General features: G+C 42.5%; 1 protein-coding gene across 1 annotated transcript; it reads right to left on the reverse strand.

Moving 5' to 3' along the window:
• Nucleotides 1-9,978: 9,978 nt before the first annotated feature.
• On the reverse strand, nucleotides 9,979-11,178 carry LOC148032931 (protein PHOSPHATE-INDUCED 1-like). Its single transcript, XM_087683977.1, has one exon. It carries the CDS (start codon nucleotides 11,176-11,178, stop codon nucleotides 10,078-10,080), a length of 1,101 nt encoding a protein of 366 aa, XP_087540103.1. The 3' UTR covers nucleotides 9,979-10,077.
• Nucleotides 11,179-17,097: the final 5,919 nt, after the last annotated feature.

The raw sequence follows: 17,097 nt of genomic DNA on the forward strand, positions 1-17,097 counted from the left end.
CAAAGGGTTGAGATGATGAACATCCTAGAGCATATCTATAATCCATCGCCTTTGTACATGGAATGAAGATGGATGGGTACCTCAGGAATCTACTATATAGCTGCCCACTGGTTTGCATACCTACAGACCAACCTAAACTAGAGGATCAAGTGGTTGGAAGACCTAAAAGTCATGAAGCTATTCATTTTTTTTGAAGCTCATGTAAATTCAACTTTACATATTCGAGGTTGGAGGGTTGAGCTGAACTCATATATATATGAGGAAGTGACCCGTGTAATCCCCACCGACAAGATCAAGGTGTTGGGGCGCCATGAGAAGAATGGGTTCCAAAGGAAAGGATATCATGATCTTCCAATGACTTACTAATTCTTGAAGATCCATGACTCGAAACCATACTATTATCCAATTCCTGTAGATAAATGTAATACAACATTATTCTCCCCAAACTAAATGTAAACAGTTGACTTATCATCCCAAGACATGTTGTATTCCGAAAGGGCTATGCCCATATAATTACAATAGATTTTTTTTTTATCAATGTCTTTTTTGTTCATGAGAATTGATAAGAAGTTAACTGGTTAGATTGCTTGGTTGATAGCTGAAATGGTGATGAAATATAAATCGTAACGATTATCAAGTAATAATGTTAAGAAACCTTTATCCAGGCACAACCCCAGGTACAGAATCCCAGTTTGACTCCTACATCAAGTACTGTTGTAATCCAGGGGAAGAAGTTTCTTCTCAGGTGGATTAAGCTGCCCGAATTTGATGGGAGAGGCAGGTCCGTCCAAGCAGATGCTGAAATTTGGATTGAATCCATGCAGGATTTACTTTGAAGCGGCCGGTATTGCACCCGCCAACCAGGCTATGCTCGCCAAGCTGAAGCTTACCGGTGAAGCCACGCTTTGGTGGAAGCAATGGTGCAGAGATCAAGGGATCGCAGAAGGATCCGTTACCTGGGAGAAGCTAAAGAAATCCGTGCAAGGAAGATACTTACCACCTGCGTATCATACGCAGAAAATGAATGAGTTCTACGAGCTAAAACAGCTGGGACTCACTCTTGACGCATACTACTCCAAATTTGTCTCACTTCTTAAGTATGGGCCACAGATGGACATGACACAGCAGATGTCAAAATTTTGTGTTGGTTTAAATCCACCAGTGAATACCCGTCTCGAATCTATGCGCCCATCAGATCTACAGGACACACTCATTTGAGCTACCCCTATAATTCAGGAGGTGCAGGCTAGAGCAAGAGGTAGCAAAAATTGGTCTTATAATGATCCGAACAGAGGAACATTTAGGCCTCAAATGAAGTGAGTTCAAGGACAAAATCAGGGACAAAGAAAGAAAGAAAGGACTAATAATGTCAACAACTTTGTCCCTACTCAAAGCAATGGCCAAAACCTCCGTTGTTTCCACTGCAACGAGCCCGGTCATTTCAAGAGGCAATGTCCCAAGCTTGGAGGAGGACATCGCCAAGCACCTTTCCAAGGAATTGGCCGTGATCAGGGAGCCACTACCCGAGGCAGAAGAAGAACCGCCTGCATTGCCAATAGGCAAATGTGCGAAGAAGAAGAAGATCCGACCATGGAAGCATAGTTTGAAAGGGCGATAGTCCATGCCGCTCTACACAAGAAAGGCCCAAATCGCCAATTCTTGGTGATTCAGACTCCGTCGGACTATCAAGGTAAAGGTTTCAAGATCTTGATTGATTGTGGCAGTACACATTCCTTTATCTCACCAGTTTGTGCAAAAAGATTAGGAATAGCCACAGTAGGAGCACCTATCTTGCTTGTGGAATTGGCAAATGGTCGTGAGGTTACTTGTACCAGGCAAACTGCTAAGGTGGAATTCTTTCTGGGAGGAAAGACGACTTCGGTCAAATTCAGAGTCATGAATTTAGGTATCCATGAGTGTCTACTCGGAATGGATTGGCTTAAGCCTAATGAGTACCAGGAGTTGCGCCAATTGCAAAGAGACCTTATAGAATGTCCATACTAGAAGCAATTGAGGTGAAGGAACAACTCAAGCAACTACTAGATCAGGGCTACATCCATTCTAGTAGTTCACCATGGGGAGCTTCAGTATTGTTCCAGAAAAAGAAAGATGGAACACTTCGACTATGTATTGATTACAGAGGGTTGAATCAATCAACTGTCAAGAACAAGTATGAGGCCTTTTTGTTGTAATGGACGGCCTTCAACACAAGATATGGACACTTTGAGTTCCTAGTTATGTCATTTGGGCTTACAAATGCGCCTGCCACCTTCAAAAGGTTAATGCAGGATATCTTTAGGCCATATCTTGATGACTTCATACTCGTCTTCTTCAACGACACTTTAATCTATTCCAAACAGGAGGAAGATCATGAGACCCAACTTCCGATTGTCCTTGAGACAATGAGGGCACATAAGCTGTATGCTAAGATGAAGAAGTGTGCATTCTTCAAACATCGGATTGAATATCTGGGATTCATTGTATCAGGAGAAGGAATCTCAATGGACCCAGCCAAGGTCAGAGATGTGCTAGAATGGCCAATACCAACAACTGTCAAAGAAATACGCAGCTTTCTTGGATTGACAGGATGGTATAGGGTCTTCATAAAAAACTATGCTTTGATTGCAGCACCTCTGACGGACTTACTGAAGAAGCAAACTTCCATTCCATGGTCAACTCCTGAACAAACTACCTTTGATAGATTGAAGCAAAGTTTGGTATCAGCACCTATCCTAAAACTTCCAGACCTCAATAAGGAGTTCGAGGTAGTAACTGATGCTAGCGCACTTGCCTTGGGATGTGTGCTCATGCAGGAAGGTCACCCAGTAGCCTACTCTTCAAGGAAACTGAAGAGTCATAAGAAGAATTATACTACCCATGATCTAGATTTGTTAGCTATCATCCATGCTCTAAAGCTTTGGAGACACTACCTATTGGGTAACAAGTTTACTCTAGTGACTGATCATAAGAGTTTCAAGTAGATCTTTACCCAAAACGAGCTCAACATGAGGCAACGTCGGTGGATTGAAGTACTCGAGGAGTATGACTTTGAAATCAAGTACCGACCAGGAAAAGAGAATGTAGTTGCCGATGCACTCAATAAAAAGGCATTCCTTAATTCTCTAATCTTGCAAAATCCATCAACAGCTAGATCTCTAGCCACAAAGGTATCCATGCCAAACAACCCAATACTTGAGTTAGCTAGAGAGGAAGCATGCCATGATCCAGCCTATCAAAAGATGCTAAGGGAAATCTCTATCAAGGATTAGGATCAAAAGCTACAGGCTAAGTATCATGAATTCTTTATCAATAGTGGACTTGTCTGCTATAGAACAAGGTTATGTATACCAACAAGCCAGTCACTTAAGCAGAAGATATTGTGGGAAGCTTATGATTCCCCTTTCTCAAGACATCTTGGCTATTCCAAGACTCTCAATGCAGTTAGGAAGAGCTACCATTGGAAGAGGCTTAAAGGTGATGTTCTCAAATATGTCACCGAGTGTTTGTCTTGTCAACGTATCAAAGCCGAACATGTCAAGATGCCAAGGAAGTTACAACCACTTGACATTCCCCAAATGAAATGGGAATTCATCAGTATGGACTTTGTTGTTGGCCTACCCCAAGTTCATGGAGGATACAACTCCATCATGGTTATGGTTGACATGCTAACTAAAGAAGAGGAGATGAAAACTGGGCACTATCGCCCTTTAGGAGATAAGGAGAATCTAGCGCGGATATTTGCTTCTCATCCCAAAAAGATCTTTTCATAAGGTTGTTCAGGAAGTCATGCAAGACTTGGAGCTGAAAGGGATGGAAAGATATTGGGCACGAGTGCAAGATGGCCCACCAGTAGAAAGGTAGACTGTTGCAACTATGATGGCAGAAAGAAGAGCCTACATAATGTACTACATGTACCTTCTATTACCAAGAATCTATTGTCAGTTGGAAAAACGGCATAACAGAACTTGCAAGAATCTGCTATCGGTTGGATAGATGATTTCAACTGATACACATCGCTATACATTCAAAAGTACAAGGATGAGGTACTCGATCTCTTTAAGAAAATGGTTTTGTAAAGAGAAATGCAAGTCAGATGGTTCGTTCGAAAGGTATAAAGCCCGGCTGGTTGCAAAGGGATATGCACAGCAATACGGCCTAGATTATGAGGAGACTTTCAGCTCGGTTGCCAAGATGGAAATGGTGAGAATAGTCATTGCATTAGCGGGGATTCTAAGGGCTGAAAATTATGGCAGATGGATGTAAAAAATGCATTCCTAAATGGTGACTTGCTTAAAGAGGTATATATGGAGCAGCGTGAGGATTATATACACAACATGAGGTATATATGGATGCTGGCTAGCAACCCCGTCTATCATGCTCGATCCAAACACATAGAGGTTCATTACAATTTCATAAGAGAAATTGTACTTGCATGACAGATTGATCTGCTTCATGTGAAGACAAAAAGACCAGGTAGCAGATATCTTTACCAAATCGCTTGGTAAAGAGAAATTTGTTCATTTCAGGGATCTACTTGGAGTACAGCAACTAGTCTGAGCTCAAGAAATGGAGTTTGAGAATGGGGAGGAGGAGCTTGATTCTTTTGATCTTAAAACACCTCCATCCATTGAGATTGAGGGTGAAGACAAGAAAGAAGAGATAGAAGATGACTTATACGTAGATAAAAACAAGAAGGAAGGAGTAGAGCTTAGAGACATTTCCAGCTTCAACACCATGGTATAACTCTTAAAAATGTCCAAATTCTCCCCCAAAAATACTTGAACAAGTTTGGAATAAGCTGGAGTGAGCAGAAGATCAATGGGACTTATTCATACCTCAGGGTCCTGACTATAATGAAAGCTTGAAGTGAAGCTCTTCTTCTTGGGCCTAACAAGTTATAAAAAAGCTCATTGAGTAATACTTTTTTGAATTGATTACATCTAGCTTTTGCAATCACAAGCTCTTTTTCTTCTCGGGCCTAAGCAAGTGATTAAAAAGCTCCTTGCGAAATACATTTTCGAATTGATTACATCTAGCTTTTGCAATCAAAGGATTCAATATTTTTTAAAAAATTTGATACACAATTTTTAGACATTAGGTGTAGGTGACATTTGCAAATGAATTATGCAAGAATATTTAGTGCATATAGCTAGAAGGGTGGCAAGGCTGTATGCCCTGCCACCTACTTTTTTCCCCCTCTATAACCGTCGCTATTTGCGTCAAAAATTTACTCTGCAACAATCGATATTAGCGTCTATATTAGCATCTCTATTAGCGTTGCTATTTGCATCGGTAACCTAATTAGTGACGCAAATAGCGACGCTAACAGCAACGCAAATAGCAACAAATCGATCGCATTACTAATAGCGAAGCGAATAGTGATGATGGGGGTAATTTTTTCCATGAATAGTTCCGTTGCTTTAAATGTCGCTATTGGGTCTATATGTTGTAGTGAGGAGATCTTCACGTGCATGTCTCCAGATCAGATGGCGAGATTCAGAGACATGGCGGACCAGAGCTGTCTCGGACACCATCAGGCCGCTCTATTAGATCTACTTTGGCGCGATCTGATGCTTTACTTTTGAGCAGATGAGGTCGACGCTCTAGATTTGGGCCAGACGGAGGGAGTGGTTTAGAGGGATGCTACAGAGATCCGGATGCAATAAGCTCGTGGTCGGCTCGCGATACAAGTGCTACTCCTTGCTCTCATGGCGGTTCGAGAGAGCATGACTCAGGTGGTTGCTATGGAGGTATAGATGCGGTGTCCACGTCTCGTCGTTCTGCTGGAGTTTCATCACCTCCGGGATTTTTCACACCTGTGGGAATGTCTACTCCACTCACTCCAGCTTTTGCTCAGTCGTCCGTAGGTTGCACCCCTATGTGTGCTATTGCGATAGATACTATCTTGGTCGGTACGCCAGATGTATAGGGGTCTCCTGGATATGCCCAGGAGCGTGGTCGCAAGTGGGAGAGGACCCATCTTAGGCATACCTCAGAGGGGTATGACTACCTTGTAGATGATAGATCATGAGCCATCATCATGAATGATGAGGAGAGGAGGGTAATGGCTCGCATGAGAGAGTTGTGCCAAGTTTCTTAGCACAATGTCTTGGATCATTGGAAGAACATACCGGAGGGGAGCAAGGACTACTTTGTAGCATCCTTGCATGAGGAGTTTCCGGTACGAGCCGCAGCAGATAGGTTTTCTACGGGCTCGATGATGAAGTGCATGCGTGCATATATGTCACATAGACGATCGGACGTACGCAAGGGACTCAAGAGTGGGGGTTCAAAGCCCAAGTGGCTAGATATGGACGACTGCGCCGACTCAGGGAGGAGGTTACAGATTCTCCAGGACGTTGAAGATAGCAACGCAAGGCGGCAAGGATACGACTAGAGACTGGAGTAGTCCATCATCTTGGGAGTGGCGACCACAGGACATATCTAGAGGACTTTGTAAGTTTTTCTTTTGTTTTGCTTGCTTATTTTTTTGCAATATCCTTTGTACTGAAAATCGTATTTCTAACAGTTGTATTTTTTTTTCTTTGCAGTGCTCGATTACAAATCGCGATCCGACCGGCCTTGAGACTCAATATGAAGAGAGGCATGGTCTCACTACATTAATCGACCGATTGTATGGACACGGCGGCCCTGTAAGTCACTCATCTTTATTATCTGTAGTTGCCATGTTTAATTAGAATCCATTATTGTATAGTGGACTGATGTGTAGTTGTTTCTTTTTTTGCAGAGTCCGTTCGATGCTCCTTTGCGGCGGGACGAGGTTTTAGATGGCGATGATCTATAGCTCGCCCTTAGATCCGTGGAGCTCACACACCCTTTTTTTTTTGTTACGGAATCTGTGTAGACATTTTCTATGTAGTAGTAATATCTTGCCATGATTGTACCGGTCGCTTTCATTATGCGATCATGTATTCATTTCATGTATCAGTGTTATGATTTAAGTACACTTTGTCTTTATTTACACGAGCATTGTACACATTTATGAAACTATTTTGTATGGCCCAAATAAAGCACATAGCTGCCCTGCCACAAATGTTTTTTTCCCTATTACTGTCGCTATCAGCGTCGCAAATTTATTGCATGCGTCGCTATTAGTGTCGTTATTAGCATTGCAAAGTGTTGTTATCAGTGTCATTATTTACGTCAATACTGTAGCAAATGCGACGTTGATACCAACGCAAATAGCGACGCCGATAACGACGCTAATATCTACTGTTCTATGGCATTGTCAATAACGACACTTTTTGCGACGATAAGGGTAAATTTCTTTATTAACATTTTCGTCACTTTTAACATTCGCATAAGGCGTATATCTTGTAGTGTTTCATTCTATATGAGGATCAACCATTTCTTAATTATCAGGTCGATTGTGATGTGGTGTGCTTATATTGTGCATTCAGTTCATTGCATGTGTTAGTTCTTTGGGGTTGTGCTCTAGTTTCTACTTCTTTCAATGTAACAATGCTAATCATGGTCTAGGCTTAATATTGTATCTTATTAACACTTTGAGGTGGTTGGTATCATGGAATCAAAATCCTTCATCGTGTTATGTTTTAGATGAGCTTGTGGCATAATGTGGTTGAAGGACTATTCAATCAATTTCTTGGGGCCAGGGGTGATGATGATGGTTAATGGCAGTCTTTTGGCTACAACCTTGTTATTGCTCCTAAAATTGAACAGGGTCTTGGCATTGCTAATTTAAACTCTAGATGTACCACTAAATGGCATGAGATGGTTGAAGAGGATCAAGGTTGAGACATCTTATTGGTACTTGTAAAGCATTTGATCAGGAATAGTTTTCTTTATGGAAACATTTAAAAAGTTTTGATTTGGAATGTCCTCAAGCTAAGGAGCAAGCGATGCTATTAAAAACAAAACCTCTTAAGGGTGGCCAAGCCTAGAAACTATTTTAGTAAAGTTGTTAAGGAAATCCTTTGCCTAGTCAAGCTTACTAAAAGAACAATGGAATCGGACGTGCATAGTTCTACGAAGGTTGCAAAACTCACTAAGAGTTTGCTTTTTTCTTTTGGTTTCATTTGTAGAAGATATGTTCTTTCTTAATATAACATGCCTGCGCTCATTGCCAAGAGGACAAAAAGAAGACTCTATGCACGGGGAAGAATTAGACGCACCTATTTCAAATCTTCATTCAATCCATGCGTTACTAAGCGCCTATGAAGCAGGGAGCGAAACGAGTAAAGCTCCGTTTGTCCTAAGTCAAAGAGTGAATAAAGATGGAGAAGACAAGTCCCGATCGATAGGATAAGCCTTTATTTTCTTTTCCTTTCCAAACCCTTTTGAGATTTGGATGGATCCATGGTCCAACTACCTACAATACATAAAAAGATCACATAAAGTAATGTACTTTATGTTATGATTATAATATGTATACTTTTGAAAGGTTGTTATGTGAAACAACAAAAGGATTTTGTCAATGTGTACCTAAAGGCTAAAAGCTCAAGTCGATATATGTTGGTGAATTGGATAGAGATTTTCCAGTCCCAAGCCTCCCACTCAATCTCCAATAGTATCTATTGTCACACAATAACTATCAAGGATGCTCACATCCATCAAACACAGTGCATATTATACTTTGAGCATAACATTATATTTCAAGTATCGCATATTACGCACCATTGGTAGATTGAATCATAAGGCATATTATACTTTGAGTATAACATTATGTTTCAAGTATTGCATGCTAACCACCATTAATTGAATGTACAAAATTATGATCAAGGTAACCACTTGGTTGCATTCCAATCTATTGAAAAGAGTAAATAGATTATAGGCCCAAGGGCACATCACACCTACATCACCCCAGTGCCTTGCGAGTTGTAGCGTGCCAGTGGCCTGCCTCGGCCCTCAACTTTCAATCTTGAAGAATCAACGTTTGACCTACAACGGTGCAACCTGCTTTAAGGTTAAGGCTTTAAGCCTTACGCTTCAGCGAATCAACTGCAACATGCCGCCTGCCCACTTCAAGTCTCAAGTACACTGATCAGTGGTGAATCGTGATTGTACCATTACTTAGCCTTAGTTTAGAGTCAAGACTGAGGACTCTATTAGATGGGGACTAGAGCACTAACTCTTGAGCACTGAGCAGTGAGCACACTGCACCTGCAGGCTGCATGATAGAGTTTGAACTTGAAGTCTGAAGGTTTAGCAATGGCTGTAGCCTGTTTGCAGAGACTGCGATGTGGAGTCTCGACTGTAGATGACTCACGAGAGTATCGACTGAAGTCTATAGTGTACTGTGTATCTTCTTTGAAGTTTGTGAATCACACGGTACACTGTTTCTCCAATCTCGATTCTTGACCACATCAAAAGCTTAGATAGATTCAAGGCCGTTGATTCTGAAATCCTAGGTTTTAGTTTTAGATAAGGTAAATGAAATATACTAAATTGTAATATTAAGAGTCTTCCAACTTATGAAGTCACTAACCTAGTTAGTAATTGAAAACTTGCAAGTTGCATAGGACTTGCTAGGTACTTGAGCCACCAATTCTTGACTTGCAAGTTGCGAGTTGCTACAATGCTATATAGTATATAATCCATCATATCAATATACAACTAGTAAAAATGAAAGGCAACTTGTAAATGTTGACATGCCAAATGACAGGGGCATTTTGATTGGGCATGTCTTGATGACATGCAAATTTTAATCTTTGACTTGTATTTTGACAGGGCATTTTTGAAAAGCCTTGTTTTGACAGGCAAAATAGCGCTTGACAGGAAAAACAGCCGTCAAATTTAATTTACTTGGTACACTGAGCGGCAATCACTACGCATCGAGTAAGGATACGAACATTGATCCCATCGTTTTACGACCTAGGCCCAGGGAAGACGTCCAAGTCAAAGCTTATAGGTTACGAATGTCACTTACATAAAAATTGAGACGAATCATTTACAGGGGACTGCAGAAAAATTACAAACAGCTGGCGGGCGTGTGTGTGCGCGCGCCTTGTGCCGCTTCTCTCAACCACTGTCAATTGACATTAAGGTACGTATGTATATACAGTCGGAACGGCGGCGCCGCCGCCTCCCAGAAAGAAGCTACAGCAGTGTGAAGCAGGAGCGCGTGGCAGGGCTCCACATGGCGGGCAAGAGGAACCTCCGGCCGTTGAGGCCGAGGGCGTTGTAGCTGGCGCCGGTGGCCTCGTCCACGCGCAGGTTGCCGGGGTAGCCCGGGTAGTGACCGCTGGCAAAGATACCGGAGCAGGCCGTCACAGCCTCGGATGGGTCAGACGAATCCCCTTCGAAGTAGCCCGTGCGGAAGGGGTTGGTGGCGGTGCCTGCCAGCAATGCCGCCAGGTTGATGACCAGGCCCTCCATGCCGACGTCGCCGTTGGGCGGCACCAAGAGAGGGTTTGGCGGCCCGTACTGGGGGACGGCGTACGGCCAGGCGCACAGGCCCGGGCACTGCTTGCCTGGGTTACCCACCCACAAGAAGGGGACATCATCGGTGATAGTAGCTGTACTGGCCCCGCTGCTGCTGCTGTGGAAGCCGCACGTGTTCATGCAGAAATCCTCCACCAGAACGTCGTCCGCCGTCAGGACCACGTAGATGGCGCCCCCCGCTGCAGTCGGCAGACTCCCTGCCGCTAACGCTCGGGCTAGAAGCGTGGCCACGCCCGCCTTGGTCAGATTCTTTCCCATCGAGTAGCTGGAATCCTGCAAGCGCTTGCCCAGCCGGATGCTGGCCGCGACGCCGGTCTTGGAGGCGTCCTTATAGGTCCGGGTCGTCTTCCACCAGCGAGACACTGCTGGCGCCGGAGAGCCCTTGGACACGCTCTTCATCCGCAGAGACAGTACGAAGTCCGTGACGATGGCCTCCTGCGTGGCCGAGAAGGAGCCATACCATAGGAGGTGGAGGCGCAGGGGTCGAGTAAGGAGGGGCCCGTTGTGGTAAGACAGCACGGGGGCAGGCGTGGGCACCTGCACCAGTGTTCGGGCGGAAGCAGCAGCAGCTGAATCACCGCTAGCAGTCAATATATGAGCGGCTGACGTTCTCACCACGCCCACGACACCCACGCTCATGGCCGCTGCTGCTGGCGTCCCAGCTGCCAGCCGAAGTAGTTGTACGAGCAGAAGCTCTGCTACTATTTGGCGGTGCAAGCATCGGCCATTGCAATTCCTGTGCACTATATTAGCCATACACGGGCGGCTAACAGAAGTATTGTATGCAAAGCAGTTATGACGGATCAGAATAGCGTTTATATTTATGGATATGCTGTGCAGTAGTGCTGGCTGGCTGGCTGGGATCAGAGCTTCTGTAGCTAAGGGAGGAGTGAAAGTGTATAACTAGTTGATAGCATCAGCTGGCGACTCGCTTGATTCTTTCTTGTATCGATGCGATGCTGCGTCGCGTGTATATATATATATGACGGAATGAAGGCATGGACGATTGGATTCATGATGATAACGTTGCTCGTGAGCTCGAGCAGTTTGCTAGTGACAAGGAAGCTTCCTCTACTCCACCTGTCGAGGACAAGCCAGCCAGTGTCCAGGTAGGCTGCTGGCCGGTCGCCGGCACAACGCCCGTGGTTGTCAATATAGGTTTGGCTACCCAGCTACCATGGATATCGTGGTTTGTCAAATTTCAAATTGTCCTTCACAGGATCCGAGATCCACACTTCTCCCGATACCAAGCGTCCGTTTTGTCAACTCTGCACTAATTTACCCCTGCCACGTCCCAACTTCAAGCATTAATAATATGTAACCCATCCAGTTGGTAGGCGTACAGTAATCTGCGGCACCTATTTCCTATAGACACCTGACACGCTCATGCAAAATATCTTCCTATGCTCAAGCTCCTTGCCCCCCTTTACGCAACCAAGGTGGGCTTCGGGGAACCAATATTCTTGTGTTGCCACCAGCACCTACATGCCCATCCGTGGATTGTTTTAGCTCCTGGATCATGAAATGGTTTAAGTTACTAGATCATTTGATCTTTATCCTATGACTCACCTACCGATCACTACAATCACTTCCCTGAGTTAGCAAGCTCACACGAGGTCATTCTGTTTACATGCAATCTCCCGATGACGGCTAGCTACAATGTACTATCAACGTAATTAAGGCACACAAGTTGATAAAGCATCAAAATAATTCCCCAACCCCATCTCTCTAGTTGTGGGATCAAATGTCCATCCTATAGCACGTTGCTAAAATCTCCAAGAAGCTGGAAACTGTGGATGTACTGCGCAATAATAAAGTCCATGATCTGTTGGTGTGGATAGAGGACGTTTTATATAACCCAGGCTATATTGTTGTGAAATGAAGCTTCAAATTAGTTTTACGAAAATGTGTTGCGGTATGACATGTGCGTGCCTTATGCATAAGCCTTGCAAGCATTTGGCTTATGTGCATAAGACCACTCCATGAGCCTGTGTGCAGTCAGGTTACACATCACCCTTATGCATAGATCCAATCGATGGACTTATGTGGTTAGTCTTTATCTTCATGATCGAGGTGTCTATGCATCATCCTTCATGCATAAACCTAATCCATGGACTTATGAGGTTAGTCTTTCTATGGATAGGTGAGGCTTATAGAGCTACACTAGAATTATGCTCTCTTTGCATTCAATGGAAGCATTCACCATGAAAGCATGAAGCTTATCGAAAGCAAGGCATAGTCTATCCCTCTATCTCAACCTAGAGTTGAAAAGGGCTGGATATATGTGCTTTTGTTCTTAGATGGGTAGCTAATACATGAGTAATCACACTACACTAAAAACTCTCTAAACTTGGGCTTTCCATGCAAATGGTTGATACCATGGTATTTCTCCCATGATTTGGAGCAAGAAGTGTACCTATTTGTTACCACCTAATCAGGCCTCAACCCTAAGGTTGTGCGGATCTAAGTTAAATATAGCAAGGAGGCAGTTAAGAAGAGCAATAAGAGAGGCCCAATGACAAGGAGATGCAAAACTTAAGGCTACTATGGATGCTGCTCCAGTCATCTAGATCAAAGAACAATAACAAAGAAGAAGGATAGGCTTGATAGCAGGGATGGCAGCTCAGAAAAGAAGAAATCGCATGGGGTATACATGCATCTACCCTTGTGTGATTGCTTCCTTGTATACATGACAAGTAGATTTGTGATGCTAACACTAATAGGAGTTTCTAGAAAACACTTCTCTAGTAAGGATGAGATGTGGTTGTACCACTGAGAGACATTAACTAGATCAAAACTAGGGGCTTCACAAAAGGCATAATATGATATAACATCATTCTTCGAGGGTTGATACCAAAGATGTAGTTTTGAGTGAGGAGGTACTCATTACATGCTTGAGAGACAACAAGATCAACAATTGGTTGGGGTTGAGGGTTAATTTGCTCCATAGAGAGGGTGCTTTCTTGGTGACTTGCAGGAAAGGGGTGTCCTTTGTCTCAAATCCAAAGCCTGAGGGTGCCTCATCCTATGTAAAGATGGAGAAATGGACGATGATAAGTAAGTATCAGAAAGTGATTGAAGCCAAGACCAAGAAACAGTGGGTGTAGAGACTCGATAGCACATACTTATAACTTTATCCCTATTGAAAAAATGATTTGTGTGTTGTGACCAACTGGACATTGTGCATCCCTTCCATATATGTGAACAACTAGCCTCTAATATTTCAGTTCTCTATTTTTTCATGTATGGCACACTTGTAGTGCATTGCTTCATAGTAGGATGTATACTTTTCCCTTGAAGACATGAATCAACACATCTAGAAAGCTTCATAATATACCTTATGAAGTTGTAGGCCATATCTTTTTTGAAAGCTTGGCCATTAGTAAGTTACCATTGCTTACATCCAAGCTAGTAGATGAGATATAAGAAAAGGTTATCGCTCGAACACACATATAAACCAAGCTTTAGAGAATCATCTGACATACTGTCAAGCATTTGTGGACATAAGGCTTTCTTTCTCGAGTCTTTCTCTTTGTTGAGAATTTGGGTGATCACGAGCTTGTCACTATATAGACCAACTATGTTCAAGTTGAGGGTATCCAAGGATGCAAGGTTGATCTTGACTAGCTACCCTTGAGGACCAAGTCAAGTAGAGGCAGGGAAGAGGGCATTATAAACGATAGTTATTTTCTCCTCTAAAATCAATACCTTCTCCATAAAGCTCAAATATGCCTTGTCCAAAATGACCTCTAATAGGTGATAGCTAGACATAATTGCATCAAACGCCCTATGGCATTGACATTCTAATTGGATACACCCACATGTAAGCAGTCATCAACTCTATAGAAGTATTGATATCGAAGGTGCGTTTTGACCTAGGCTCCAAGCGAAGGCCCTCAAAGTCCAACATATCCATAGATATCCAAGGGTTGGATTGACACTACAACATATAAGCTGTATAGTGACATTTAAAGCGACAAAATTATTCATCCAACAAATTATCCACATCATCGCTAAAAATGTTGCTATATGTGTCTCTATAGATCTATCACTATTTGTGCCACTATGATGTAGATAGTGATGCAAATAGTGATGATTGTAGGTATATTTGCAATGCAAATAGTGATACATGCAGTTTTCTTTGCCATGCAAATAGGGATGGTTACAAAGTGAAAAAAAATCGGGTTGCAGGGCATGCATCCCTGCAACCTTCCCAACCACAGGGTGTGAACAATGTTCCATAACTCATTTATAAATTGAATATATATTTCTAATCCAAATACATACATTGTGAGATGCTAAGAAGAAGGTGTCCATTGACTTAATTTTCAAATAAGTATAATATTAACAATGACATTTCATAGAAGTACATGGACTGATAGGGAGAAGAAACCAAAATAAGAAATGTATTCACGAATGTTACAAACTGCAAGTCTATACAAATGATGAGAAATTATCTAAAGAAAGCTACATAGAAAGAGTCTTCATAAAGCACATGGCTAAAAAAACGAAGGGATATGTGCTCCATGAGTCCATGCAATTGTCATAGCTCCTCACCATCCAAGAGCTTTTCCTGATGCAATGGATCATCAAATGGACTCTACAATATAAACAATCAAAGATTAATCTAGAGTACACAATGCATCACAAAAATAAAAAATTGGAAACATGAAAGAGGTATGACTTACTCGACCACCACATGCATTTAATCTATCGATGAGTACAATGAGTCAGTGTCCCTCTGCATACTTAGTCTCCAACCTCATGGGATTGTGATTTGTGGGATTGAGTGTTGCAAGATAGCCAAAGTAGCATTGTTAGAAATATGGTTATTAGTACAAGTAGTATAAAAAATAAGAAAGTAAACATAACTAATAGAGAACTTAGGAAGTCTTGTAAATAAGTCATATAACCACCACTCCCAAGGTAGTATATGACTCTTGCCTTTAGCCATACCCTTGCCTTCAACTCAAAGTTGTAAAGAGTGATTTGATCACAAAAAGAGTGAAAAAGAAGAATGTTGATGTACAGTGTGGTCAAATACCACTTTCGCCAGTTTTGCAGATTTGCCCTTGTGAGGGTGAAGCTGTGTTTTTTGCAGTGACAGAATTTTTTGCAGTGCTCTGTAATGGCCTCTGATTCTCTTTCACAGATTGTCACTGAAAAGCTTGACAAGAACAACTTCCAAGCATGGAAGTTTAGAATGACGAATTTCCTTATGGGAAAAGGATATTGGGAATTTGTTGCAGGAAATGAAGAAGAACCAGTTCTTCATGATGTTCCCAATCAACAGCAAATGCAGGCATTTAAAGCATGGCATGAGAGAGCTAGGAAAGTTATGTATTGGCTGTCTATCAACATTTCAGACTCTATGATTGTGCATATTCAGGATGCAAGTACGCCAAAGGAGGCATGGGATACTTTGTCAAAAATGTATAGCACAAATACGCAAGCCAGGAAAATGCAGCTCAAGCAAGAGTTGCATAATGTGCAAAGAGAAACTATGAGCATCAATGACTACCACATGAAGGTGAAGAAGATTGCAGATGCACTTGCTTCCATTGGGTCGCCAGTGGAAGATGATGATTTAGTTTCTGTGACCTTGAATGGTCTAGGAAAGGATTATGCACAGTTTCGAACATCCATTTCCGTCCGTGAAAGATTTCCTGATTTTGAGGAGTTGATTGCTCTTCTAATTTCTGAGGAGCAGAGAAATGGTGGTGCATCTTCTTCAGGAGGAACTTCAAAAGAAGCTGTCTTCTACTCAAATGCTGGAAGAGGTAGAGGCAGAGGTAGAGGAGGTCGATTTGGAGGCCGTGGTAGAAATCAGAATATGCAGCAAACTCAAGAAAACCAGTCCTATGGAGGAGGACGTGGTAACTCTAGAGGCAGGGGGAGCCAAAGAGGTCGTGGTGGATGGCAAAGAGGCCAAAATGCAAACAGTAATGTTGAATGCTACTACTGTAGTAAAATGGGTCATATGGCTAAAGACTGCTATAAAACGCAGAATGACATCATGAATGGAAAACTGCAACAAGAAAATTATGCATCTTCTAGTAGACAGGGTGATGACAGAAATGAACATTTGTTTATGGTGCAACACATGAACAATTCTGTGACAAGTGCAGAAGAAAGCAATGATGTATGGTATGTTTACTCAGGTGCATCAAACCACATGACAGGTCATGCAGAATGGATGGAGGATGCAAGGAAAATGGAAAAACCAGGATTTGTGGAGACTGGTGATGATACTGCACATCCTATTGTGCAGATTGGAAAAATTCCTTTGTCTATGCAAGATGGGAAAAAGAAATACATGTCCGATGTATTTCATATCCCGAATATCACCAAGAATCTGATTTCTGTTGGTCAAATGGTTGAGCATGGCTTGCAGGTCAGATTTAATCCTCACGGATGCTTTGTTGAGGATATGAAAAATAAAGGTCGCTTGATAGCAAAAGGAAAGAAGAAGGGCAGAATGTTTACGTTGGATGCAGACATGCCTGAATTGAGTGCAGCAATGTTTGCACATGGGACCGGTGTAGTTGCAGATATTGATATCTGGCATAAATGCATTGGTCATGTTAATGTACAGCCACTTAAATCAATGCAAGCCCAAAATATTGTTGCAGGTTTGCCTAAATTCAAGGTTGCAGAAATGTCAAGATTGTGGGA

Source organism: Lygodium microphyllum, chromosome 8 (assembly GCF_053477565.2).
Source record: "Lygodium microphyllum isolate KBCC chromosome 8, Lygodium_microphyllum_v1.1.10, whole genome shotgun sequence".
Classification (NCBI taxonomy): domain Eukaryota; kingdom Viridiplantae; phylum Streptophyta; class Polypodiopsida; order Schizaeales; family Lygodiaceae; genus Lygodium; species Lygodium microphyllum.